A 27,440-nucleotide genomic window follows, 5' to 3' on the forward strand; every position below is an offset into this window, starting at 1 on the left:
CCCGTCCCTTGTAGCCGTGATAAATTAGCCTGAAGCTAATGCTTAGCTACCTGTTCAGGAGGAAATTAGCCATCTCGGCGTCCTTTTGGGCTCTAAGCTGTCTCCATCTTTCAAATACATCTCCAATATTTACCCGGGGTTTGTAACGTCTCTGGTCACGCAACTGTTAGAAACACTGTTTTGCCTGGAAGTCTGGAATGTGTCTGAGGACACTAGTTGTTGCACTATGACCATTAATTGCACGTTGTTCTATGCTCTATTGCACATGTTTTGTATGTCTTGTTATGACATTTTGATATTTTTCAAATATTTTAATAAAAAAGTTAATGTTTCAAGTTAAAGTACATGGAATCTTAGAACATCCTTTTTTTTTACCGTGGTATCGAAATCGGCATTGAGAATCGTGTTATTTTACTGGTATTGGCACCGACTACATACTATACAGCACACTATAAAGGATGATGCAACATGCCATCCCCTATGATGTTTCACATACAGCACTGGATGCAGACTTTACAGCAGATGACACATCTAGCTAAACCTGCTGGGGAAACGTTTCCCAGGAACAGAAAAAAAAGAACTTGGCCAGGAAATGCTGACGAAATATCGAGACAACACCCACCAAAGAAAAGGACAGTCATTTTTTCTGCAGAAAATGGCTCAGGGTCTTTCGACTGAATAAGGATCGGTTACTGCACCATCCGGTCTCCCTGAAGTTGTTTTTGGCAGCTGCTGCCGTGGTCCTGCTTTTTAAAGATTATTTTTTGGCCATTTGATTTTTTGACAGGACAGATGAAGACATCAAAGGGGAGAGAGAGAGGGGGAATGACATGCAGCAAAGGGCCGCAGGTCTGAGTCGAACGCGGGCCCGCTGCGTCATGGAGTAAACCTCTATATATGGGCGCCCGCTCTACCAACTGAGCTATCTGGGCGCCCCGCCCTGGTCCTGCTTGACGCCCTGCACTGCCACAACTATTATTTCTAGTCATAGTTCTATTATCTTTATTGGTACTACAAGTGCCACGACGCACCATGCCAACTGCTATAATTATCATGAATCATATTTCTGTATATCTGTACCTGTGTCTCTGTGTCCCAACCAGCAGCGGCAGATGGAAGCCCACCAAGAGCCTGGGTCTGTCCGAGGTTTCTGCCTGTAAAAAGGACGCTTTTCCTCGCCACTGTCGCACCAAATGCTTGCTCGTGGGAAATTGAAATTGTTGGGTCTTTGTAAATTATAGAGTGGGGTCTAGACCTACTCTATCTGTAAAGTGTCCTGAGATAACTCCTGTTGTGATTTGACACCATCAATAAAATTGAAAAATTGAATTGAAGATTCTTTGATTCGACAAACCAGCCTAAGAAAATCCACGCCGTATGGTTGTAGGGCTGCAACTAACGATTATTTTCATAGTCGATTAATCTGTCGATTATTTTCTTGATTAATCGATTAGTTGTTTGGGCTATAAAATGGTGAAAAATGTCGATCGTGTTTCCCAAAGCCCAAGATGATGTCTTGTTCTGTCCACAACTCAAAGATATTCGGTTTACTGTCACAGAGGAGGGAAACAACTAGAAAATATTTACATTTAAGAAGCTGGAATCAGAGAATTCTTTTGTAGTTGACAACCAATTAAAATAATCTTTGCAGCTTTATATGGTTGATATATTTTCCTGTGAACAAAACATAGTGCAAAATGCTACAGATTTAGACAATAGCTTTCTACAAGGGGAGAAGACACAGTATCTACTGATGCATATCATATAAAGATATTATTTACATAAACTTAAAGAATAACTTAGAGAATAGTCAGAATCTGAAATGCACAAAACATATTCTGTTGAGGTCAAACCTTTTTTTTCCATTTGGCTGAAAAAGATAGCACAGCCTTGTTTGCTGTTGTTTACTTTCTAAGGGCCATCACCAGCTGGACGCAAGCGCTCTGATAAGACTTGCAGACTCAGCTAATATCTGTGCAGATCATCCGTTCAGACTATGTCATCATAAGACCAACTGTTTACACCAACTCTGGTCATTCATTGATCTTAGCTCCACAATCACCTGTGGCTCCATAGAAAACTACCAAGCACTACAAGGACTACAAACTTTTAAATCTTCAAAAAAGGGACACAATTTGGTTTAAAACATTATATATAACACAATAATTATGACATGAGAATCACTTTTATGTTTCTTGCTGGTTAGGGTTATTTTCATTATTGAGTAATCTACCAATTATTTTCACAATTAATGGAAAATTATTTTGAAAATAGTGTAAACTGCCCATCACTATTAATTGAAATGCTGCACAATTAATTGCAATTGTATCCAAATCGCAATATGGACTAGTGCGATATCCAAATCGCAGGGGGAGCAATATTTGTTAATGGCAAAATATGTGTCAAACCGTTCTGAATTTCATATAGCAATCGCAATATCAGTCAAAATAATTGCAATTAGATATTTTCCTCATATCGTGCAGCCCTACCCATCACGACAAAAAGGTGACCTCTCGAAATTGTGTCCCAAACCCGAAGACATTCATTTGACAACCACATGAGACGATATAAAGCAACAAATCCTCACATATAAGAAGCTGGAATCAGAAAAAGTTTTGCATTTTTGCTTGAAGAATTACAAAGGAATAATCGGTCACAAATTTTTTTGTGACCGATATTTTGTCAACCGACTAAACGTTGAATCAACTAACTGTGTCAGCTACAATACTTATCAAAGTTCTGTTGCGGGCTAAAATGACAAATGATACAGACACTTCCAACTAAACACAATCCAAAGACGGGGTGTATGACGAGTGAAACTAGCTAACATTTCCTGGTCTCAGAAATAATGAAGCAACACCAAACTGGGTTTTCTGGTTTTGCTTTAGTGTTTCTACTGTTTTAGAAGACAACAAACAATATGAGCAGCTGACGGACAGCGAGTGAAGGAGAGAGCAGCCATGATGAGAGAGAGAGAGAGACAGAGAGATGATGTGTTGTCACACAGACGACCAGCGATGTATGGTCATAATAAGTTATGGATCTGAAAGTTATCGTCCCTTAAAGTGATGGTTCGGAGTAATTTCACCCTAGGCTGCTTTGCACCTTGACCTCGAGCCAAACAACCCCCCATAAGCTTTTTTCCCTTGTTACAACGTTGGTTGAGTTAGCGGATACTCCTCTCGGCTGCTATCGTGCGAGATCCCACGAGATCACGCACAGAGCACAACACCTATTGCTTTTAAACCACAGCCGGGATATATACAACTGTGTGGCATCTTGTCCTATTGCCTCACGCTGCAGTTGCTGCTTCTGCTGTTCACTCGCTTCTTGATTCTTCTTTACCAGTAGTCTCTTCTGGAAATAGCTGTTGTGCTCTGTGCGTGATCTTGCGCAATAGCAGCCGAGAGGCGTATCCATCAGGCAAGTGTTATTTAAATATACTTCTGGTGTAGTTACAAACTTTCTAATGCCTCATTTTATAAGTACAGAAACTATTTGTGCTACAGTAGAAGTTTGGTATCATTCCGGGCATTATTAGTGGGGTAATTTACGAGATACAAACCTGGATCCATTGGCGCCTGCACTAAGCTAACCAGCTGATAACGCTTACTCGGCCAACATTATAACAAGGGGAAAAAAAGCTTATGGAGGGTTGTTTGGCTCGAGGTCAAGGTGCAAAGCAGCCTAGGGTGAAATTACTCCGAACCATCACTTTAAATCATATATAAGTCCGTAAATTGTGTGCAAAGTTTGTTGGTTCACTTGCTGTATGTGGTTCGCGTTCTCAATTAAAGTGAACCGAACTCTAGAGCACTTGGAAGCGAACCGAGACCCCTGTTGTCAAGCGGACCAGAGTTCAGATGAGCTTTCACACTGCCCCAAACGAACCGGACTCTCTTACAAAATGCTCCAGGGTTTGGTTAAAACAGACAGACTCAGGTGGGAAAGCAACCTAAATCTCATCAGTGTCGGTGAGCCAATAAGCATGCAGCATGCTTGTACCAAGATCTAATAAGCCAGGCGATTGCCTGTCAAACGTAACGTTACACATAGTAGAGGCACGCAGGAAAAACACTACGCTATACACAGAGATGTTGCTCAAGTATGTGTTGTATTTTGAAAGGCTTGACTACAGTTTGCGTCACATAGGTATAAAGTAGCTGAAAAAAAAAAAAGATTTGTACTGTAATGTCGTAATTTTGTTCAACTAGATTTTAAAAAATTGGTATTGAAAAAAGTATCATTCAGAAAACCAATATCGAATTCACGGTAAATCAAAACATTTTTAACGAAACCCACCACTAAAGTTACCAACCTACTTTCTAGGAAATACTACTTGGATGGTAAACGACAAAACATAATAATATAACCATTATGTCTACACAAGAGTACAAAAGGTAACCAAAATCCCCAATGGTTCTGAAGTTCATGTCAAAATGCTAACGTTAGCAACAGTTGACTAACCCTACTAACCCTAACGTTAGCAACAGTTGACTAACCCTACTAACCCTAACGTTAGCAACAGTTGACTAACCCTACTAACCCTAACGTTAGCAACAGTTGACTAACCCTACTAACCCTAACGTTAGCAACTAACGTTACTGCCAATTCAGTGTTGACCCTGTTGACCTAGCTAAGAATTAGCTTCATTGAGTCCATGTTAGGCTAAAGGCACAATCTGTTTATTTAAACTGTATGAAAAGCAGCAATAACTTTAGATAGTATTGTTAGCCTACTCTTTGGGGAAGGTTATTTGCTCGCTAACTTATTGTTTCAGCAACTAAACTAACGTTAACTAGACACTCTAACGTTAGCGACAAGTTAACGCTAGCGAAGGTAAATACTCGACTTTATTGAACAGCCTTTGAAGTTAACGTTAACTGTAAGCGACAACTACAACTTTTCAGGCGTTTGTTTAACAAGACAGACACTGCTCTGCACCTGTGGACGATTTCATAGCCTCTCGGAGAGGTTTTATTCGTGAGTTTAACTGTAACGTTACTGTTTGTGTAGCGAAACCAGGAAATAGCCGAAGCCCCTTCGGTCGACAAGCCATCTGTCCTAGGTCACTATTAATGTATGCTTCCTAGTTATACGTTCAATCTAATACGCTTCATTAACGACGCAGCCAAAATACATACCAGCTCATTTTGAGTGAACTTTTATTCCGGTTTCATTGAGTGGTTTTGTTATTTTCCGAGGACCTCATTCCTTTCCACCAGTCAACAGTCGAGCTTTAAAACCGGAAGTCCGGAGCTCAGCCGGTCGTGTTTCCTCTAACAAATAAAGTTTTTGGGGCAGAAAGCGAGCGAAAAAAAAAATAAAAAAATTACAAACGTTATAATGTTTATGTGTATGTGTGTAATATATGTGTAATATGTGTGAAAGTTTAATGTAATACCAGACGGCTAACGTTCACACAGAGACACAGGTAAACCGAAGGCAAGTGATATTTTTTCTTTATTCAAGTACTTACATAGAAATAACAAAAACAATTGCATTACAACAAACTGAAGTGCCAAGTAAACAGGGGGAGCACATCTCCCCATCACAAGGATATAGTAAAATTCATTTCAATATTCAGCTCATCATAAAAGGACCTTATTATAAGGTAATAAAAACATGAAATAGGCTAAAGACTCCACAACATTTTAAACAAGACCCCTTGTTTTCTTAAAAAAAAAAGCAAGAAAAAAATTTGAAAAAAGCCAACAGAACAGTTATCCCAGTGTGTGTTTTCAATACTCTGTCTTGAATTGTTGTTAGGGTCATCCCATTTCACCCAATGTGACTTATTTTCATGCATAATAAAGAAATGAGCGCAGCCCACAGCATCTGAGGGCAGCACTTTGGAACATTTCCGTGCACATGCAAACATGAGGATATACTGTAATGAAAAGAAAAGAAAAAAACACAACACAACAGAAAACAGTGAGTTTAGACTCCATCTGAACACCATGGTGTCACAGCTGAAGACCACAAAATCCCTGAAGCCACCCTGTAGTCCATAAGATGACGTGAGTAGCCTGTAATATCTACACATTATTGAAATCTCTTCAAACGTGAGGTTTAAAAAAATAATAATAATCTTGAATCGTTAATCGTCACGAATGAGCCTATTTGCCCTGCCCAAGGCCAACTTCACGGCCACTAAATCAAACAGTTAAACACAAACATTAGCACAGGGCTGCCTTCGAATTCAAGCAGACTGAGGTCACATTTATGATTGGTTTCTCCTGTGGAGTTCTCATCTCATATTGTTTTTGATCAGCCAACCCTGCAACCCAGTTTGGCACAAAGATGGCTACTGATGTTGGCTCCCATCCAACATGAAGCAGAGAACGAGGATCAGAGCGTTCAGCCGCCCACTTTTTGGACAATAAAATAAATTAGTCTCGAAGTAGCATTATTAAGAGGGGGTTGTTTCCTAATTTAAGTCCTTGACGTATATCTAAAGCATTCACACATTATGGTGCAGCTGGTATTGTTGTTCAACCACCAAACTACATTGAAGGAGTGGAATGCTTGGGGTGGGGGTGGGGGGGTCGTATACATTTTACAAAATCTATCCGTCCATTACAAAAGTGTCACAAAACAAAAAGTGACAAACACAGCGAGAGGATATGACTGATGAAATATTTGAGTTTGCAAAGTTGTAATTACACATGGCTTCATTTAGACATGGAAAATAGTTTGGTGTAGTCTCCGCCTCGCTCTGCATCATTCCTCAACACAAAGCAAACATAAACAGTTTTCTCTGAGAGGAGGCCACATACTATATATATATATATATATATATATATATATATATATATATGCAACCATTCTCAGACAGTCAAAGTGTCAAATCAAGAGCACACAAGAGCATCATTTTGGGTCAAATAAATTCAAAATAATGTAGTCGTGTCTAACATCAAATTATTCTAGATAAACATTTTGTGTTTCCCATCACCTCATATTCACTCTGTGAATCTTTCTGCTTCATGATGTTTACAGTACCCCATTGCAAGATTTACCCTCACTAAATCTAAGGTTTGAATCATATTCATATCGAGCTAATTATCTGGGATCAAACATAAGGAATGCTGGGTAATGTAACGTGTAAGAAGTTACATTTTCAGTTTAGGTCCGTGATTTCAGTTGCATTTTTATCAGGACAAGTTCGGAAAAGTTTAGTTCGTCGATGACCATCCACGCAACAAAATGATTTTTTTCTAAACTATTGATTTACAGTTGGATGTTAGAGGGTGTCTGCACTTTGAAACCATCTGAAAAAAGTGCAAGGCGCTCTGTTCATTAAACCATGCAGATGAGTAGAGAAAAGACTCTCTGAGGCCAAATTAATTGGAAAATAAGTGGACACCTGCCAGGAAGCTCAGCAGTGAACACTGGTTGTTACAGGGAAGGGAAAGCATGGCTTTGGGAGCTCATTTCTGTATGCACTGTGTTCTCTGTGCCACTGCTTTTCTGAACCTTTCTTTTGGCCTTTTGCATTTGTCAGTCGATATTTTCTTTAAGTCTGATTGCCGTCTTGTCTACTGACTGGTGCATTCTTTTTGTCAGTTGATAATGTGTGTATAAATTCCCTGCCTTAAATACTCTTCTACAAGTCAGAGAGAACAGCAAATAACCAGACATATTGTCGGTCGAAGTAGATAGAGAGGAGAAGTGTATCTGGCATTTGAGCGATAAAGTTAAAGGATGAAATCAGAAACTATCTTAGCACATGGACAACATTATTACTACTCAAAATGTCACTCCACAGGGCCATAAGTCAGATTTGGAGGAAGAAAAAAAAAATACCTTCCTGCTTTACAGAGATGAGTTTAAAGATATTTATAAGAAAAAGCAGTTACTGGCATTAAGGAGTGTTATCAAATGTGGTCTTTGACGTTTGAGATCCCATAGAAGCTTATAAAAAAAGAGATGAGCCTACACATATTTCATTGAATGATATCAGGACAAATACTGATAATTATGAGAATGTGAAATATATTTGCTTTGCCCTGTAATGCATTTTGTTTAAGAAAGGATCCCCTCATTTATTCTCCTGTCTGTCCGATGAACGTGAAGATATATACGCGAGACTAACAACCCTGCAGTGTTTTCTGTGCAATGGGGAAGATGTGTTAATTGAAATAACTGATTGCGACTAAAATGGAGATAAAGAAATCGTAAAAAAACCAAAAAAAAACCCATCTTGCTGTTTATTCAGAGAACACATTAGTGCTTCTTTAAAAACCAGTCACCACTTTAAAACGTACAAATGGTGCAAATGCTATTATTCTTCTTCCTTATATGGAAGATAATAAACACCATATTTGGCACTGTTGCAGTGCTCCAATTTTTTTTCTTCTTTTTTTTGCAATGACCATATGACAACAAAATATTCCGTATTATAACTACATTACTAAAAGCTTTAAAACACATTCCCCCACAAGCATTTAGTCAATTTTAGAAAGTTCTTGTTTATGCAGACATTTGTATTTACATCGTGTGCATGAAGGCATGCACATATATGCACAATTTAATACTTTTGAGTTTGACATTGGAGTACAAAAGTGAAAGTTTTACTGTGGCTACCTGCATACATGTCTGTATACTGTACAAAAAACAACAAGTTCTTACTTTACTACTCAGACTAAGTCTCTGTATTATCAAAAGATGTAAACATGGATTTGGACATTTTCATTTTTTTCTCTTGCCATATGCTGCTCACCGTTTTGGGGGATTTAAACCAAGTAGTTTTATTTGGCCAAGATTTTAACCCTTTTTGAGCACAACAGTTCATCCAAGCTGTGGGGTGATCTAGCCCGAGAACTGACCCCCCCAACCCCCCCGCCCACCCCTGACATTGGCACTGTTACAGACGTGGCAGATTTTACTGTATGTTATGTTTCATCATCTTCTGATTTTACTGTATGTTATGTTTCATCATCTTCTGATTTTGCTGTATGTTATGTTTTATCATCTTCTGATTTTGCTGTATGTTATGTTTTATCATCTTCTGATTTTGCTGTATGTTATGTTTTATCATCTTCTGATTTTACTGTATGTTATGTTTTATCATCTTCTGATTTTTGCTGTATGTTATGTTTTATCATCTTCTGATTTTACTGTATGTTATGTTTCATCATCTTCTGATTTTGCTGTATGTTATGTTTTATCATCTTCTGATTTTACTGTATGTTATGTTTCATCATCTTCTGATTTTGCTGTATGTTATGTTTCATCATCTTCTGATTTTGCTGTATGTTATGTTTCATCATCTTCTGATTTTACTGTATGTTATGTTTTATCATCTTCTGATTTTGCTGTATGTTATGTTTCATCATCTTCTGATTTTGCTGTATGTTATGTTTCATCATCTTCTGATTTTACTGTATGTTATGTTTTATCATCTTCTGATTTTGCTGTATGTTATGTTTCATCATCTTCTGATTTTGCTGTATGTTATGTTTTCATCATCTTCTGATTTTGCTGTATGTTATGTTTCATCATCTTCTGATTTTGCTGTATGTTATGTTTTATCATCTTCTGATTTTGCTGTATGGTATGTTTTATCATCTTCTGATTTTGCTGTATGGTATGTTTCATCATCTTCTGATTTTACTGTATGTTATGTTTTATCATCTTCTGATTTTGCTGTATGGTATGTTTTATCATCTTCTGATTTTGCTGTATGGTATGTTTCATCATCTTCTGATTTTACTGTATGTTATGTTTCATTCTTGTAGTCTTGATGTAAAGTGCTTTGGATACAGCCTGCTGGTTGCTGTAAAGGGCTTGATAAATAACTGTTGATTGATTGATAGTTTCAGTCTTTGAATTTTGAAGTCTTGAATCAATCCTTCATTCATCTTTGCTTTTAAATACACTGCTGGCTTGCAACCCAGTGCCATGCATTCACTGTAAGTAGTCCAGTCTGTGTAACTGTGCTCTTAGTTCATTGGATTTGCGGGTGTGTCGGCATATGTCACAAATATATTGCATATAACTGCAAAAAAACTGAACGAATTAGGAGTATTGGTGAGCTTTTTATAATAATAATAATAAAAAAAAAGCAACAGAAATGATATCTGGTAACACGACATAAAGCACCCATATAAAAAGACAACACAAACATACACACAGTGTCTCTCAGTGACTGGAAATAAATAAGTGCTGGCAAAGGTGTTGATTGCTGCAGGCATGTTTGTTGTGTAGGTACAGGTAACAGGACAAGACATCGCTTTGCTTTGTGTAACCCATTCAGTCGTTATCTAGACTTCACCAAATTGTGGAAGAATAAATCTTAATCTGAGATACGGTGTGGCTGAATCGGATCTTCCCTTTAAACTCAACGTGTGTGCTGAACTGAGCTGATATCACGGTTATGTTTGGCAAATGTCAGGCACAATAATCAGAACACGGTTGGCTGTGTCACCACAATACATTTGGCACATTCTTTTTGAAAAAACAACATTCAAATAGAAAATCAAAAAAAATCTAAATAAAACACAACACCTCAACAGAAACAACAACAAAAAAAAGACAGCCACTAATGTAAGGTATCCATGACGGTACACAAATATAACCAATTGCACTTTTAAACAGCCTAATAAAATTAATGCATACATCCCAGACAACTTTAACTAATCTCCATTGTAAATGTTTTAGACCCCTTGTGATGGATTCTGGCTTCCTTCCAATTTAGAAATTCGCAGTCAAATTTACAAAACAAAACTTTATCCACACCAACACCTACAGATACACAGTGGTCTTGTGGACAGAATGTGCCATGTTGGCCTTCTGTGTGTTGGCACTGAGTTACAGTAGGTGAGGCTTTGAGTTACTGGACAAAGAAAGGAGTAGCGGCCTTCCTCCTCTTATTTCAACTAAAGGCATCCATCTCAAAATAGAAGGAGCTGAAAAGAGCCGGGGATGGAAAAGAGAGGAAAAGAGTCACCTATTTATCTCAAAGTGGACGTGATTCCTTCTTCCTATGAGTCTCTTTATGGGGTATGGAGAGAGTCCAGTCCAAGTGCACGTAGTGACGGTCATGACGTTCCCACCGTGGGCCCCCCACAGGAGCTGGGCGGAGAGCTGTGGCTCCCAGCCGCCCCGCTGCTCTTGTCAGCCGGCTTCTTGTCCTTCTGTTTCAGGTGAACCTTTGCGTGTCTCTTTCGCTCGTCACTTCGGGCAAACTTGCGTCCACAGAACTCGCAGGAGAAGGGTTTCTCCCCCGTGTGTGTGCGGATGTGCGTGGTCAGGTGGTCACTCCGGCTGAAGGAGCGCATGCATATTCGGCACTGGAAGGGCTTGTGGCCCGTGTGGATGCGGAGGTGACGCGTGAGCTCATCCGAGCGCGAGAAGCGCCGGTCGCAGTTCTCCGCTGGACAGGCGTGCGGACGCTCGTGGACTGGGGTCTTGCTGGGACGGTTCGGGTACTTCCGTGGCCGGATGGGCTTGAGGGTGAGAGTCTGTGGCGGCTGGTGGTGCTGAGGAGGGTGCTGCTGCCCGCCGATGAAACCCGGGTGAATCTGCTGCTTGTCTTTGAACGCCCGGATGGTCTCCAGGGGCGTGATGGGCGGAGGGTTGACTCGGATGGGGTCCATGGTCTGGAAGGGCTTGTGCTCCATCACGCCAACCTCCCCCTGATGGTGGAAAAGGTTGTAGTCGGGGATCATGGAGAAAAGGCTGCCGTCCATGGAGGCTTTGGATGTGGAGTGATAGTCATTGCCGGGGTAGGAGAGAGCCGTGCTGGTGGCCGGGCTGTGGTGGAAGGAGACCTGGTCCTGGTACAGGTCGCTGCAGGTGGAGTAGGCAGGCAGCGGCGGACCGTAAACCTGCTCCATGTCTGACGTCTGTCCGCCCATGCTGGCTGCGGAGGACGTCTGCGTGGTCACGGTGCCAGGCGATGGAGAAACGCCCAGGATCCCGGCGCTCACCAGACTGATGATGTTGTTGTCAGAGCACCAGCCGGAGCCGCCGATGCCGCCTGACGGAGGAGTGTCAAAGGCAAACTTCCCCAGATACGTGACAGTCTGCCCGCCGCGGTTGGACTGGAAGCTGGATCCATACTGAATATCTGCGGCTGCTTTCTCACTCCCCATGCCCAGATCCATGATATTATCTAAGATATAAAAAAAAAGCAAACAAAAAAAAAACACATATGGTGAACAAATTATCCACGTGGTTGCACAAACATGAGCATGAAATGCAATCAGTTGGGAAGAAAAGCCTGCGAAAGTGATCGTTGTGGCACAAGTTGTTAAAAAAAAAAAAAGTCTAGAAAATTCACTTTGTCGAGCTATAGGAACTTGAAGTGTCGGTCCTCAGTTTGTCCGAAATTCAGCTTTTCTGCATGTCTCTGTAATAGTGAGCCAACAGGAGATGAAAAATAAAAAGGAGTCCAGTACGGTTCATGGAGAAATGTGAGCGCTGTCGGACCTGTGAGTTCAGTGAGTGACTGCTGCATGTGAGACAGTGGTGTGTGTGTGTCTCTCTCTCAGATCCCACAAGCTCTCATAAATCAAGACCTTAAACACCCCCTTTGATCCAGTCATTGTGTCCCTCAGGAGGACAGCCAAACTCAATGGCAAGATCTGATTTCTTTACAGCGGGGAGGATTATAAAGCAGACGCCACATCTATTATACGCTCAAGGATTAAAAAAAAAACCCACTTTTGCAGCGTAGAACATCTGCACATGAACGGGGGTCAAAAATAAAGTGAGGTGAACAACTTTTTTTTTTTTTTTAAATGTCCTTCATATCTTAATTGTACAGAACGCTCACACACACGTTTAACTTATTCCAAAAAAAAAAAAGCCATATAAACCATCACATGCAGATGTGCTTAAATGGGGGATACATGTACGTGCTCTGAGGGTTTAATGTGAGACATTTGAACAGAATACGTTCCTGAACAGAGGCTAAAAGAGACATCTCTTTTCATTCGCAGGAAATCACACACACATGGGTGCCTAAATATTCTCTCCCCGGTAATTACAGCCTGCTGGAATTTGGCTAAAGGCAAATCATAATGAAGCAAACAAAAGCTAAATTATTGCACAATAACATTGTGAAACATGAGCTACACAAGGAACAACGGCACTTTGTGATATTTGGAAAGCAAGCCTGAGTTGATATTAATGCATTTTCCCCCCTAATTGTAATCTTCATTTTACTTCTAATTCTTCTTTTGAAGTCATTTGGACTGTGGGAGATTTTTTTTAATTTTTTTTTAAAAGAGCAAGGGGCATAAAATAGAAGTCCTCACTCTTTTATTTTAGGTCAGTGTTGAAGAGCAAAGCACACACCTGTTCCACCTGTTCAAATACAGCATGGTCCTTTAAAAATGTAGTTTTGTATTTTGGTTTTTCCCAACAACAAAAAAAAAAGCATACATGCAGAAATTAAATATATACAATTTAGAGGTTATAATATGAATTTCATCCAGATTAGAAAAAAAATGCTAACAGCCACACGCACACACACACCTGTGCTCTGCAACATCTGTTTCTTTTCCTATTCAGATTCATCTCATCGGTTTAAATGTCTCCTGTGAAAAATCACATACAATACATTGTGTCGCCGTGTTTACAGAGAAATGTCACGTCGCTTCTATTTAATTCACTCATTTTTAAAAGTGAAGTATACTTTGTTTTTAATAAAACCTGGCGCTGGAGGAATTAAATAACGCACGCTTTCTTAGAGAAATAAGGCGACATTTGTCGAGTTAAATTCAAACTGAGGGTGCTGCTTTTAATTTGTGAACAAAAATCCCAGGCATTAAAAAAAAAAAAAAAATTCTTGAACAAAGTTAAGGTATGTACATGTCGGCCACTACATGGAGATTTAGTGTCAGATATTTTGTGCGTCGTTTGACCCATCACCTCAGAAGGTGATCCTGAACAATTAGGGATGGATTTAATGCCAACACGGAGCCGAAACATCTTGATGTAGGCGTCTGAATTATTCAGATTAATACATGAATCTGAACTCGGCAATACACCAATCAATTTCAGAACTGCGAGGCCAGTTCAGTGAGTGTAAGAGGGTCCGGGGGCCCTGCGTCTCAACATGTTTCATTTAGGGAAAAGATGCAGCCACACACACACACACACACACACACACACACACACACACACACACACACACACACACACGCACGCACGCACGCACACACACACACACACACACACACACACACACACACACACACACACACACACACACTCGGCTACTTCAAAATCCAATCTGTGACATGTTAATAGAGTTGTGAATGAAAGTCATTGTCTAAAGCAGTTGATCCATCTTCGCGCGTGGATGTTAGATTATTAAATCTGTGGCATTAGTGCTTTGACCACATGAACTGCACACATTTTTCTCACACGCTACCCATTTCAGTTTGGAGCCGAGTGCGTTTTTTAAGTGGAATTTTCTGCGTAAAACAAACTCTCAGTCTCTTTTTTTTACTATCTCTACACGAGACACTTGCTCAAACACCCTCAGCTTTAGGGATTTAAAAATCACTACAAAAAAAACCCCCCGGCAGATTTGTTTAAATGTAGCCAAACATCTCAGCGGATGATTTAAAAGAAGAAAAAAAAAGTTGTGATAGGCTATGAGTAGCTCTTTTAACGCTGCATGCTGTTTTGAAATCTTGACATGCCGGCTTCACGGACACGGAAGAAAACTGAATATTTAGTAATCACATGTTTCGGCGATCTGGAGGTGAACCATTTTTTAAAAGGTGTATCTAATTTCATAGTGACAAGTGTTACATCTGACCCCTGATCAGAAGGATTCAGCAGCAGGCTATGCGGGAGTGTGTGCCTCTGTGCGCAACAAGCCGGAGCGCAAACAGGTGCTCCATCCTCGGAGCGCAGAAGACACAACTAACTGTTGCCTTCCTCCGCTCAACAGCACATCGCACTTACAAACACACACACACACACACACACACACACACACACACACACACACACACACACACACACAAAAAAGTAGATGAAAACAATCTTACCTGTGTTCATTTGTGAATAGTGGTTAATAGATTCCGTACTGGTGAAAATATTCATAGACGTCGGGATGTCCTCTTCTGGGTACAGACTGTCAGGGATCGTGTTTATTAAACTGCTCATCGTAAGAGGGAGCTTCTCCGCTAGTTTCCCTGTCATAGCAGTTCGATTCAGTCCGACATTTAGACACGGACAACGCGCAGGTATCCAAGTAGTTATACTCAAAACACAAAAAAAAACAAAAAAAAAAAACAACGTGTGTTCTCAAAGTGGAAAACACAGGTGTGGAGGGAAAGAAAAGAGAAAAAGAGGAGAGAGAAAGCAGGGATGGATCCTGTTTGTTGCTGCTATCCAAGTATCCCGCGCGGGTATCTCCTCTCCTGTGCGCTCTCACAGGCTTCTTCGTCTTCTTATTCTTCTGTTATTAATGTGATCACTGTGGAAGCTGATAGCTCTGCTTGTGAGGGAATTTGAAGTCTGTGAATCAATGGAGTAGGTGGTGGTGGTGGTGTTGGTTGCACAAGAGCAGCTCTGCTTGCTCTATTGGAGCTGGATAGGGGACTCCAGTGTGCCTGCGTTAAATAGGGGGATGGAACATTTGAGTGACGTAGCTGACCATATATGGACAGAGCGCGCGGCGGCAGGCTCTCTCCGCGCGTCAGTCTGTGGAAACTACAGTGCAGTGGAGGCAAAAGGCTCCGATACACAGAGAGATAGATAGATAGATAGATAGATAGATAGATGTAGATTCAGAGTTTACAGGATCTACACGCATGTATCTCCAGCTCCAGCTGCCTGCGTCCCTCTTCGGGATCTCCTGTGTCTCCTGTCCTGGTGGAAAACATTACAGAGATTCAGTAACTAACAGCTGTTATCTTTATTTTTGTCAGGCATTATGATGATGATGTCCAATGAGTGACTATCTATTATTATGAGGCACACTGGGAGCTTTTTGTGCAGCGGTGTGTGTGTGTGTGTGTGTGTGTGTGTGTGTGTGTGTGTGTGTGTGTGTGTGAGAGAGAGAGAGAGAGAGAGAGAGAGAGAGAGAGAGAGAGAGAGAGAGAGAGAGAGAGAGAACGTCCTGTGGCTATAATGGCTGTCAAAACAGACTTTTTTTGTGACCAAGTTTTTCATTTTTTCATCCAGTTTTGGGGGTACCACTATATAAGAATGTATAGCGAAAACAAGCAAGCAGAACAGACTTTATGTCATTGTTTATTAGGCCTTTATGTTCTCCCAATATTGATCAAATTGGAAGATGTTTCTTCGTTGGCTTTTCTTTTAGACTTTTGTCCAAATAAGCTCAGACAGAAAAAAAGATAACTCTGACTCCCAGTTTCTCAACGTCTAAGGGGATGTCTTCAAATGTCTTGTTAAATCGCCCCCTCCACCAAAAAAAAGCTAGTCAGTTCAATATGACATGAAACAGAAAAGAGCTGGAAATCTCCATATTTGAGAGGCTGAAAACGGCATTTTCTGCCATTTCTGCGTGAAACATTGCTCAGAAAAGATGACTCTGGATACGTGCTTCTGCTCTTGGTGAACGTGCGCGTACTTTGTGCCGTCCTGGTGTATTGCAGAAGACTTGTTCAACCTCCCTTTCATGCAGCAACACTTGACAAAGCGAGTCATTGACAGAGATAATCGCTTGTAAATATTGCAAGGCGCGTAGTAAATCCGCAGGCTTGCATTGACTTGGAGCCCAAGTGACCGCTTAAGTGGAAACTCCAAATAAGGCAGTGTCCGGCCACGCCCCTTTCTGTCTGTATTTGGACATGTGAGTTCCGGGTGAAGTACAAGTGGAAAAGTGATCAGGAAGCCACAGAGATGACAGTGGACGAAGCGTCATGGCTCGCTTTTTTAACCAATTTGCCAACTTGTGAAAAAAAAAAATAGGCTACAAACAGTTGTTGCTTGATAATGTTTAAAAAAAAAAAATCCCCTTTTATGATTCGGTTTGTTACAGAAAAAGGTTAAGAATAACTGGAAGCTTTTGGGGTCATTCAAGTTCAGTGAGAGTTTGCTGTGCACTTGATCTTTTTCTGCTGTTGCTGCGTGGTGGAAGAAGTATTCAGATCCTTTACTTAAATACTCAAGTTACAAGTAAAAGTCCTGCATTGGAAATGTTACTTCAGTAACAGTCTGCAAGTATCATCAGGAAAATGTAGTTAAAAGTATTATAAGTAAAAGTACTCAGTGCAGAAAAATCCTCCCATTTTAGAAACTGGAAACGATCCAAACTGTTCTGTCAATCAACTAAGTTTTTAATTTTCTAATCATTTCAGCTGGACTTGTAGGCCTGTATGTTGTCTGGTAGCTTACTTTATAATACATCATATTTTATAAACTACTATGTGTTTTGTGTGCAAAAACCTTAATTTGTAAAGTAACTAAAGCTGTAACAGATGAATGTAGCGGAGTAAAAAGTACAACATTTCTCTCTGAGATGTAGCGGAGTAGAAGTAGAAAGTGGCATGAAAAGAAAAGACTCAAGTAAAGTACAAATACCTCAACATTTGGACTTAAGTACAGTACTGGAGTAAAAGTACTTAGTTACATTCCACCACTTTGTGTAGGTGTACCTGTACGCAGGCCTTTGCAAAAACTCACAGAAAATATTTTTGAATGAAATGTCAGTGCCTGAATGTTCAGACCTGAGAAATGAATGGTACCTCAATGAAGCCGAAGTGTAAACAGAGTGTGTGGGAGCATTAGTCTGAATCATGCTGTGTGTTTAGGGGGGCTTACACACAAACAGAGCAGCCATGCAGCCATGTCGTGTGTCTCATTACAACAGACAAGTCCTCCATGTGTGTGTCTCTGTGTGTTTTATGTGGGGCTGCAACCAGGGGCGTAGCACAAAATTCTGGGCCCTGTAGAAAGGCATTCTCTATGGGCCCCTCCCCGCATCCACAGCTATTCATTCTAGCATCTTTTTGGGCCCTCCTCACATGAGGGCCCTGGGTACACAGTCCCCTTTTTCCCTCCCCAGTCCGACACCCCTGGCTGCAACTAACTGTTTATTTCATTATCGATTCATCTGCTGATTATTTTCTCGATGAATCGCTTGGTCTATAAAATGTCAGGAAATAGTCAAAAATGTCCATCCCAGTTTCTCAAAGTCCAGTCTTTAAATGTCTTGTTTTGTCAGTCCAAAACCCAAAGATATTCACTTTAATTATGATATTAAACAGAGAAGGAGCTTCTTCTGACATTTTTGCATGAAAAATTACTTTTCATCAATTCTTTTTCTAGTCATAGGTGTAATTTACACGGGGGATGGGGGGGGGTTATATCCAATCCAATCAATGTACAAATCCCCCCAAAAACTATTCGAATTTCCTTTACATAAATAAATACATTTGCACCATAACTTGATGCAGAAAAGTTCACCAGAATGCAGAGAATTAAGTGTTTGATGTGCTCAAATGTTCAATTTTGCTCAAAAGTGGAGATCTCAACCCCCAGATGTCTTTTTGTTCAATCAACAAAATAGACAACAATGATCCTGATGGACTTGATTCAAAATTCAAACCCTCTTGTATCCGACCAAAGATAGATTCTCTATGTTGACTATGTTTGGATAAAGGTTGTATGATGTCTATGTGACAGCGTACAGCTGTGATCAGGCCTTATTTAATCATTGATTTAGATTGAGATGTTTTTAGCCTGTGATACAGTGACTGAAATCAAACTGGAAATCTGTTTTATATATGTTAAGAGGCTGTTGATGTCGGGTCACATAACTATTTGTAAAAAGACAAACATACAAAGCAGTTCTCGACCGCTTAAAAGTTTCAAAAACAAATGACTATTACAGTGTTCACTGATGAAATACCCTCTGAACTGACAACAAATAACACATCTCTGGAGAGTGAATGTGTTAAATGAATTCCTTAATTGTACACAATAAAGCCAAGAATGTATTAGATATACTTGGTTTGAACTAAATAACACGAATGCCTGACAGTGTAATGTAAAGCAGAACAATGCGATGACCTATGACCTCGTAAATTACGCATAAAGAATACTATAGGCTTACAAAAGGAAGTATTTATAGCAGGGTTATTGCACTACATTATCTGGTGTTTGTTCCTGTTATTTTGTCTAGTTCATTTCGTTGCACAGGTTTATGGTTGAGGTTCAATGCGGTTCTTTTTTTCGACTTGTTCTGTTTATGCTTTTTATTTATTTATATACACACACACACACTGTAAAAAGGGTATTTGAGTAGTAGTTGACGTGATGTAATATTTTGAGTGATTTGTATTGAGTTTTGTGCTTTAGTGGTGGTCGTCTACTTTTGTGGTTTATATCAACTTGCATTTACAGCCTGTTCCTTTAACGCGCTATTTTCACTTTAATAAAGGTGGATGAGTTAAGTTTCGCTACGTATACGTTGCATCTGACGTAGACACGTCCGCTTTCCCCCTGGACAAAGACGCCTCGGCCCTGGAGATGAGCAGCCGGCCATGTTTGCAGGGTTACAGTGCTTGGCAGTGGGGTCACCATGGAAGGAAGAAAAAAATATATAAAATTTTTTGAAAATCTACTTAAAGCTATAGTGCATAGTTTCTGTCGCCCCCATGAGGAATTCAAAGTAATGACAACAAAACTGTCGGCGCGTCCACATGATAAAAGCCTTCCGTGATCGCGCACACCCCCCAACACCTTCTCCATGCAGTTGCTTGTAGCCAAAGAGGACATGGAGGATTACAAAATCATGATGGACTCTTCAGATGAGGTCATTATCTTCACTTGAGTTTCCGTGCGGGAAAGTCGCCGGACGCCACAATCTTCTGAACATAGTCATACTGAGAAATCCAGAGAGAGTTGTGTGGAGCTGATAGTCTTAATTAGCTTTGTAGCAACTCATTTGGCAACGGCTTGAATGTAACCCGATTTGTTCAGGTCCTCCCCCGACCAGTCGGCTATCCTAACCTTAACTACTCAAGGTCAATGCCTAACCCCAACCAATCGGGCCATTTTAGGCCTTTATTTTTGACAGGACAGCTTAGACATGAAAGGAGAGAGAGAGAGAGAGAGAGAGAGAGAGAGAGAGAGAGAGAACCGAACCCGAGCCTCTGTACATGGGCCAGGTGAGCTACCCAGGCGCCCGACTAGTTAAGTTTAGGAAAAAGATCTTGGTTTGGATTAAAACACTCATGAGGAACATGTCCTGGGTGTAAGTTTTAAAATGATATTATTATATTAGATTTTGCGTAATTTCTGGCCGTAGCTGTATCCATTCTAAACACAACCCTGTGACTCAGCGGTAAGACAGTAAGTTAAATGCAAAATAAAATATAAAAAAATATATTGTGCTTAATGTATTATATTCAACATGAAATGAAATTAGTTGGTACGTATTTTGTCTTTTAATGTAAAGCACTTTGAGTTCACGTGTAATGAAAGGTGCTTCATAAATCAAACTGCTGAGGGAGATCCACGGAAAAGGCTGCCTCAACTGTCACGTTTTATGGATGCAAACACGAGAGAATCCCCTCAGGTCAGGTCGAGGACAAAGTGTCCTATGGTGCGTCTCCTCGGGGAAAGCTTTTGTGTGGGTCTGTGGTTGGAAAGTTGGCCGGCCCAGCTGGAACACCTACCCGTTGTTGGATTATTTCCTCGACTGTTACCTGGGTCACGTGCGGCGGTGTTTAGATCTCTTTGACTGCAGCGGCCCGCTGGCTCCTTTGCATACAGGGATTCCATGGAAGCTCGTTTTAAAGCAGAGTGGAAAACTGCCCAGGCACTGCGGATACATAGTCAAATTAGTTTTGGTTTTTCCAGGCTTCATGGGGAGGACGACAACTGTTGTTCCTCGCAGTTAGTTAGAGATTTGGAAAGATATAAACTAATGTGCAACTGTGCATTATTTATTTTATATTTCTTTTGTAATGTGTATGTGTACACTGTAGCATGACATGACACATATTTTATGTTAATTAGGCTGACCAATCTGCCAGTAATGAATCTCTAATAAGTAAATAATCCTCAAAAAGGCCTCGTATCTTCAACAGCCTTTCATATCAGATTGACCAGCATCACATTTTGAAGTAGAGCTGCAAAGATGAATCGATTAGTTGTCAACTATTAAACTAATTATCAATCATTTTAATGATCGATTAATCGGTTTGTGCAATTTTTTTAAGAAAGAATAGTTACAAAATTCTCTGATTCCAGCTTCTTCAATGTGAATACTTTCAACAAGACATTTAAAGGACGTCATCTTGGGCTTAGGGAAACACCGATCGTGACAAAATCTGTTGATTATTTTCTCGATTAATCAATTACTTGTTTGGTCTTTAAAATTTCCGAAAATGGTGAAAAATGTGGATCAGTGTTTCCCAAAAAAGCCCAAGATGACGTCCTCAGATGTCTCGTTTTGTACAAAACTCAAAAGATGTTCAGTTTACTGTCACAGAGGAGGGAAGAAACTAGAACACATTCACATTTAAGAAGCTGACATCAGAGAATTTTTATTTTTTTCTCATAAAAAATGACTCAAAGCGATTAATCGATTATCAAAAATAATTTTGGCGATTCATTTAATAGTTGACAACTAATTGATTAATCTTTGCAGCTCTATGCAAAACCAAAACCAGTCTGGTGAGGTCAAACGCACAGTAAATACATGTGCAAAGTGGCCAGCAGCAGAACTGTTGACATGCATTGAACAGATGTCACACTCAAATCCATCTCGCCACGGCTCACAACGAGCGCTGAACTGCAGGAAGTCTCCAGTGAAATAAATCTTCTGCAGCAGCGAGCAAAAGAAGAATGGAGACTCAAGTCATCATGCATATTAGATCACTTTGTGCCGGTTAGGCAATTGAATTGATTATACAAATTCCTTTTAATTAATGTAAGTTTGAATAAATTAAGAAAATATTAAATGCCTTTCGCATATCATCAGGGGACGTGAGAATTTATTTATTTTTATCAGAGAAAGCAATATACTGTGCACTGTTGAACTACAGCTGTCAGTTTTTCTTAATCACAATATTTCAACTTCAACTCTCCTGACATTTGGAGTAAAAATAAACACATTCAAGGAAGCTGAGTGGCAAAGCCCAGCTGTTTTGGCAGGATATCTCCGAGATATAAAGGAGAAAAAAAAATGCAGCGTATTTGGAAGTACACATTTTGGCATTTCAATGGTGTACTGATGGATTCAAGTAGGTGGTTTTTGGAAGAATGCTCTCCCACTTGGCATGCCTCACAATGAGTGTAGAATTAGGCTCCACTTGCCAATTGTTTAAAAAATGTGATTTCATAAGTCAAATAAGATGGGTAAATCAAGGTCAAGAGCGATATTCCAACTGATGGATACTTAACATTTTGTTCAAAAGCAATGAACTGTCTGACTAACTGTGTGCTTGTGTGCATTGTTTTTGGTTGTTTTTGTTTGTGGACGCGGCTGCCTTGACTGCTAAGTCGGGGAAGCAAACAAAGCAGATGCAGGACAATTTGATCAATGATCTCCCAGAGTTCATCGGGAGGGCACATAGGGGTTTACCAAGGCTGGCTTAACCACCAAAGGAACAAAAACCTCCATTACCTACTCCTGCCTACCCACTGATGAGACACCAAATTAGGGTCAATGAAACCACCAACTAAAGATTGATCATCAGAACATCAAAGTCCCTCATGTAAATCCAGCCTTTTCCAGACATCGGGGGTATTGATACAAACCCCTCCCAGAGGAGAGTTGTTGGTTAGAAACCAATATTCCTCATGTGGGGGCACTCTGACCCACCCTCTCTACAAAGACCCGTGGAGTCTGAAAAAGTATCTCCTCGTGAAAGGGTTGAAAAGTTTATCCACACCATCCTCTACAGACATGGCAGGTAGGGCATCTTATGCAACTGTTCAAAGTTCAAAACGGGTTCAACCTCCCAAAGTTACATTCAAGGACTCTTCAACGTGTGTTAGAGCAGCTTTTACTTTGAAAAAAACAGAAACAGAAACAATCAAGGGACCTGAAAGTGCCTTAATGTTTCCAATTGCGGTGAGAGTGGTCAACGGAAATATGATAAACAATTTCACAAACAGCAAGTTCCCGTTCACCCAACACACTCCAGGCCCTGCTGCCCCTCCCCCCTGTCCTGTCACTCTGTGGAGTATTTTGGTTCAAGTTCCACTGCGGCATCCGGCTGTGTTGCGGTCTTGGTTTCACCTCCCACTTCCTTTTTTTGGCCCTGACGTGTTTCCGCGCCTGAATTAGAATAAACTCTTTCCACACTGAGTTGTGATATCAGGCCGTCTTCATTCTCTTGTCGACAGTGTTCGGAAACTAATAAGAAATCCCCAGTGAGGTCAAAATCTATCTCCCAAATCCTCCACTCCAGACCCCGAGACAGAGATAAAGAGCAACATCAAAACCAAGCAGTGTGTGTAACACAAAGAGGAAATCTCTTTCTAACGCAGCGATAAGACAGAGGCAAAGAGAGCTGACCTGGTGCAAGGGAAACATTTTTTATTTTATATTATTGTACTGACAGATTCTTCTTTCAGGCATCTGAGCATCCTTCAGGCTTTGTAGTTTTGGGTGAGGAACTGCACCGTGGCAACAGGCTCTCCCAGATCAAACCTTGTGATGAAGGCCCAAAGATCCCATTTAGCTGTGGGAGCAGGATGAAACATCAACAACGACATGTATTAGTATTTACAGATATTTAGAAGGGAACTTTACTTAAAGGCTAATTTCGTATTTTTTAATCTGGACCCTATTTTCATATGCATTGGTGTCTAAGTGACTAATGTGAATAAAAATCTTTGAAATTGGTCCAGTATTGAGCGAGAACGCTGCAACCGGCAGCCGTGAACCGGGCTGCAATGTAACCTACAGGACAAATGTTCACCGTCAGTGTGCGTCCACTAAAAGTTCTGTTTTTGCCACTGACAGACTCAGGTTATTATTCTAAGTGACAACATTATGGAAAGGATCCCTACAGCGATAGACCTTTTTGAAGAGTAAAACCTTTTTTAAACTAGAAACAGCTCCGAAATCACCATCACCAAACCCACCAGAGTCCATTTAAATAAACAGTACTTTTAGCATGTATAGAGCCAGCATACTTATATATGTAAATGGGTGAATTAAGGGTTTATTTCAACCAAACCAGAGTGGTGATTGTTGGACCAGTGGAAAGACGATCCAAGACGGCTTTTGATAGTTTAATTTCATTCCTGTCGACTTTGAATGAAGTGTGTTTTACGATGATAAAATTACTGTTTATTTAAATGGAGTCTGGTGGGTTTGGTGGTGGTGATTTCGTTTGACGTTATGACAAAAAGTATCTTACTCATTAACAAAAAGGTCTATCTCTGTAGGGATCCTTTTTATAATGTTGTCAGACACTTAGAATAATAATCTGAGCCTGTCAGTAGCAAAAACAGAACTTTTAGTGGACGGAAATTGAAGGTGCGTAATTGCCCATTAACGTTACATTTCAGCTTGTCTCGCTTAATTCTGGACAAATTTCACTGTTTTGCTGATAGATCAAAATAACTAAGCAGTATAATCTCACACGTTTATAAGACAACATGTATTTATCGTACATAAATTAAGTACAGGCTGAGTGCAATCTCTAGGGCATTACATGAGTGTTTCTCATGACCGCTCGGCCCGTGTTTAAGGGATCTGAGGCCTAACTGAGCAGCACATGGCTCTGGGATGTGAATCACTGAGAACAGCACTGCTGAAAATAAAACATGTTGCTGTAATGATGGAGGTGGGAACGCAAGGACGTATTGGCAAGAAGATATGATTCAATCGCCTGGCCTGTTTTTTTTCTTCCCTCCCCTTTTAAACAAACACCAGACGGCCATCCGGCTGGTACGACAATATCACTTCTTAGATTTTGACAACCGCTGATTCCCTGCAGCTTCCCCTCCCTTTACAAAACAAAAAAAAGACAAATTCACGATTATGATTCCAAGGCAACAAAGCCCTGCGTGCTTAAAACTTGCAAACTTCCAACAGATTCTAGAGCGAGTGAGTGTCTGTCCGTCTGCGTCTTCACATGTTTGAGTGTACATACGACAATGCCGTGCTCCGCAATCTAGGGAATCACTGACATTCTGGTATTTCCGTATGTGGAGCAACTACATTAACAGCTGCTCAAGAATAGCGTAGGAAAGTTAATCTTTTGAAAAGAAAGCCAACTATTAAAAACAGTTGATATCTGTAGAGAGAATGGTCTCACAGTCTGACACTGCCTGGATAGAAACGTTACTGCTCCTCACTTCTCGCTGAAAGCTGCTTTACAGGCCTTCGCTGTGGCTGTTTCCTCCATCAGGGAGCCACATTTTGTTTCCTGCGGCATCGCAAAGAAGATCTGGGAGAAGAAATGCACTTTGCTGCCGCCGCCATGTACATCAAGTGCACTCACCTCCCATCAATGCAGAAACAAATCAAAAGGATTCATTTACATTTCAGACAAAATGTTTTGTTCAAGGCTGTGATTTCTCAGGCTATTTTCCGTATATATTATTGTATTTAACTTCTATCAAATCTAAAAGTATTTATTTGCAAATTGGAAAGTTTTAAACTAGGGCTGTCAAAAGGGACACGATAATAGCGAGTTAACGCGAATTCCTTTTAACACCACTGATTTGTTTGACGCCTGATTAACGCACACGTGTACCATGTTGGCCTCGGGATGCTTCGTAGTTTGGGAAATCAGGAAGCGATGCAGCAGTAACGTTGCGGATGCCTAGCAGAAACAAAGCTCCTTGAGTAGAAATGGATAAAGAAAAGAGTCTTTTGAACGGCAGGTTCAGTTTCAAAGCCCTTCCAGATGGTTCTCTCCACAAGACTTAAGTTATTTGCATGTACTGTCGATGTGTACGTACGTCGAGTGTCTAATACCACTTAAGCCTTAAAAACTTGAAAAATATCCCTTTTAGAGTACATTTAGAACAGAAATGTGCGAATAATCGCGAGATATCTATGGACAATCATGGGATTTATTGCGATTAAATATTTAAATCGACTGACAGCCCTATTTTCAACACAAAGTGACATTTACTCAACTATTTGTGGGCTCATGCACCCTTCCTGATGCTCACTACATGTTTAGCTTATGAGACTGACATCACTAATCGCTGTGTCCGGGTTTGCCATGAGGTCAGGTCAGGGTCTGAGCTCAGCTGGGGAAGATGATGAATAATAACCGGGAGATGAGCAGATGAGTACCTGAATCTTGCCAGGTCCCCTCTGTGAATGAGGATTGCCTGCAGAAAGGGCTCCGATAATCAAGTGAGGGCAATGGAGTCAAGTGACCTGTCTGTACGATAGGGCATGGCCCCGGTGGCCTCTCTGGCCTGTGCTTCAGTGGGAGATAATGCACCGCCTCTGCAGATCCCCAAACTCCCCTGCAAGGTCCCTCACCCTTTAAGGAAAGCTGAGGGGTGAGGCAACACATTTTGCACTGAATATAGGGATATAGTCCACGAGTCAGGAGGAAGATTTGACTCATATCAGTCATTCATAATATCATAGACTGTAAAAATAATGGACATAGCATAGTGACGTCACCCATTGGTTTTTGGACTGCACGAGTTTGGTCATACGAGCGATCTTGGTTTTTTTAAACCTTATGTGACGACTTTTATCATCACATAAGGGTGGAGGGTGAAGCTGGGGAGGCTGCAGCTAAGCCAGAGTTGTTTTTGGTTTAATGGTGCTGTGCTAAACTAAACGCTAAAGAGGGAAAGTAGTCTTCTTCTTTTTTTTTTTTTTTTTTATTATTTTTTGGGGCATTTTAGGCCTTTGTTTTCATAGAAGACACGAAAGGGGAGAAAGAGCTGAAAAAGCTGGAAATCAGATAGAACGCAGGTTTAAAGGTAATTTAGCTTTGGCTTCACTTTTCAGGTCCGTGAGCTTCGTCCATTATTTTTACAGTCTATGATTAATAGCCAAACAGCATTATAGTACTTTTAGACAACATTTCGGAGAATGTCACACTAAAGATAACTTTATTGTAGACTAACGATCAGACGGAGAGTCAAAACCAGGCGCTGCTTGTAATGCTTTACACACATAATCCTGTCTAAAGCTGTGCAATCATTGGGCGCAATCCAAAGTGAGGTAAATTCATAATATGGTGCTATCACGCTGGCTGGTACCGTGCAAATGCCTAGACTTACAAGTGACCTTAAAATAGGCTGGTATCTGTTTGTAGTGCAGAGATGTGTTTCTGCCTCTCCCATCTGCCTGCTCATGGAAAGGACAGATAGTGTGGGACCCGAGGGCGATGTTAATGTCTTCCTGCCTACCCTTTTGTTTCCACCTTGCTTCTCCGTCTGGGTATGGCAGGAAGATCGGGACTGCTGTGAGGTGACACAGAACTGCTACATTTAGTGGTGTGGGCGGTGTCCCTGTTAAACCTCTTACAGTGTCTCGAAAAATACTCAAAACC

General features: G+C 40.6%; 3 protein-coding genes across 3 annotated transcripts in view; all 3 read right to left on the reverse strand.

Moving 5' to 3' along the window:
• Window positions 1–5,261, reverse strand: part of bin3 (bridging integrator 3) — a 46,047-nt gene extending 40,786 nt beyond the window's left edge. Inside the window, exon 1 of the mRNA XM_078251619.1 lies at window positions 5,145–5,261. Within this exon, the coding sequence (XP_078107745.1) occupies window positions 5,145–5,152 (8 nt within the window). The 5' untranslated portion in view covers window positions 5,153–5,261. The remainder of the gene's footprint in view (window positions 1–5,144) is intronic.
• A 4,766-nt stretch (window positions 5,262–10,027) lies between these two features.
• On the reverse strand, window positions 10,028–15,573 carry egr3 (early growth response 3). Its single transcript, XM_078251620.1, has 2 exons — window positions 15,015–15,573; window positions 10,028–12,118 (listed from the first exon to the last, which is right to left on the reverse strand). Exons 1-2 carry the CDS (start codon window positions 15,166–15,168, stop codon window positions 11,043–11,045), a joined length of 1,230 nt encoding a protein of 409 aa, XP_078107746.1. The 5' UTR covers window positions 15,169–15,573; the 3' UTR covers window positions 10,028–11,042.
• A 7,896-nt stretch (window positions 15,574–23,469) lies between these two features.
• Window positions 23,470–27,440, reverse strand: part of pebp4 (phosphatidylethanolamine binding protein 4) — an 80,140-nt gene continuing 76,169 nt past the window's right edge. Inside the window, exon 7 of the mRNA XM_078249843.1 lies at window positions 23,470–23,636. Coding sequence (XP_078105969.1) covers window positions 23,545–23,636 — 92 coding nt within the window. The 3' untranslated portion in view covers window positions 23,470–23,544. The remainder of the gene's footprint in view (window positions 23,637–27,440) is intronic.

The sequence above is a fragment of the Sander vitreus genome, chromosome 5 (genome assembly GCF_031162955.1).
Source record: "Sander vitreus isolate 19-12246 chromosome 5, sanVit1, whole genome shotgun sequence".
Classification (NCBI taxonomy): domain Eukaryota; kingdom Metazoa; phylum Chordata; class Actinopteri; order Perciformes; family Percidae; genus Sander; species Sander vitreus.

Bases quoted from the DNA above. Each gene is read 5' to 3' on its own strand.
- egr3 (XM_078251620.1), bottom strand. From the start codon at position 15,168: ATGACAGGGAAACTAGCGGAGAAGCTCCCTCTTACGATGAGCAGTTTA. The intron at 12,119-15,014 runs GTAAGATTGTTT...TTTATATCTTAG, and splicing joins CTATTCACAAATGAACACAG to ATAATATCATGGATCTGGGC.